Source organism: Eimeria tenella, genomic scaffold (assembly GCF_000499545.2).
Source record: "Eimeria tenella Houghton genomic scaffold, Eth_scaff2016, whole genome shotgun sequence".
NCBI classification, from domain to species: domain Eukaryota; phylum Apicomplexa; class Conoidasida; order Eucoccidiorida; family Eimeriidae; genus Eimeria; species Eimeria tenella.
The window spans coordinates 4439-5141 of NW_013541861.1; the positions used below are offsets into that span (position 1 = coordinate 4439).

At 57.0% G+C, this 703-nt stretch overlaps 1 protein-coding gene across 1 annotated transcript in view; it reads right to left on the reverse strand.

The window, feature by feature from the left end:
- ETH_00043710 (uncharacterized protein) overlaps window positions 1–703 on the reverse strand; it is a gene marked incomplete at both ends in the record, with an annotated part of 8254 nt that overhangs the window by 869 nt on the left and 6682 nt on the right. The window contains 2 exons of the mRNA XM_013374423.1: window positions 1–332; window positions 553–699. Coding sequence (XP_013229877.1) covers window positions 1–332; window positions 553–699 — 479 coding nt within the window. The remainder of the gene's footprint in view (window positions 333–552; window positions 700–703) is intronic.

Below are 703 nucleotides of genomic sequence, written 5' to 3' on the forward strand. Positions count from 1 at the left end.
TGAAGCCTGTAGAAGAGGAGATGGGCCTTGGCCCTTCTTGCTGCTGCTGCTCTGGGATTTTGCTGCTGCAGCTGCTGCTGCTGGCTGCTGCTGAGGGCCAAGCACTTCTTGAGCAGCAGCAGACCCTCTTGTCTTTTTGCTGCTAAAGGGGACAGGAGACAGTCTTTGATTTCGGGCAAAGTGGGGGGCCCCCCGTAGTAAGAGGGGCCCCTCAAAGAGGGCCCCAGGGGGGCCCCCAGGGGGCCCCTCAAGCTGCTCGGGGCTGTCGAGCTTTCGCTGAGGGCCCCCATTTCCCCAATCTCCGACTCCAGGTGAGCAGCAGCTTCTTCGCACTGCAGCAGCAGCAGCGGCAGCAGCAGCAGCAGCAGCAAGGGCAGCAGCAGCAGCAGCAGCGGCAGCAGCAGCGAGTAAACAGCAGGTCAGTGAGGGCCAAGCAGAGAAGCTTGTTAGTAAAGTGCTCCTCCAAATATGGAAACCCTTAAGCCTAAACCCTAAACCCTAAACCTAAAACCCTAAACCCTAAACCCTAAACCCTAAACCCTAGGGACGCACAGCTTTTCTTGCTTCTTTAAGTTTGAGTTTGGTTGCCTCCTCGAGTGTCTTTTGTTTATCCCTGGTGTTGATTTCTTTTCTGTCCTGCTCCTGCTGCAGCTGCTGCTGGAGCTGCTGCTGCAGCTGCTGCTGCTGCTGCTGCAGCTGCTGC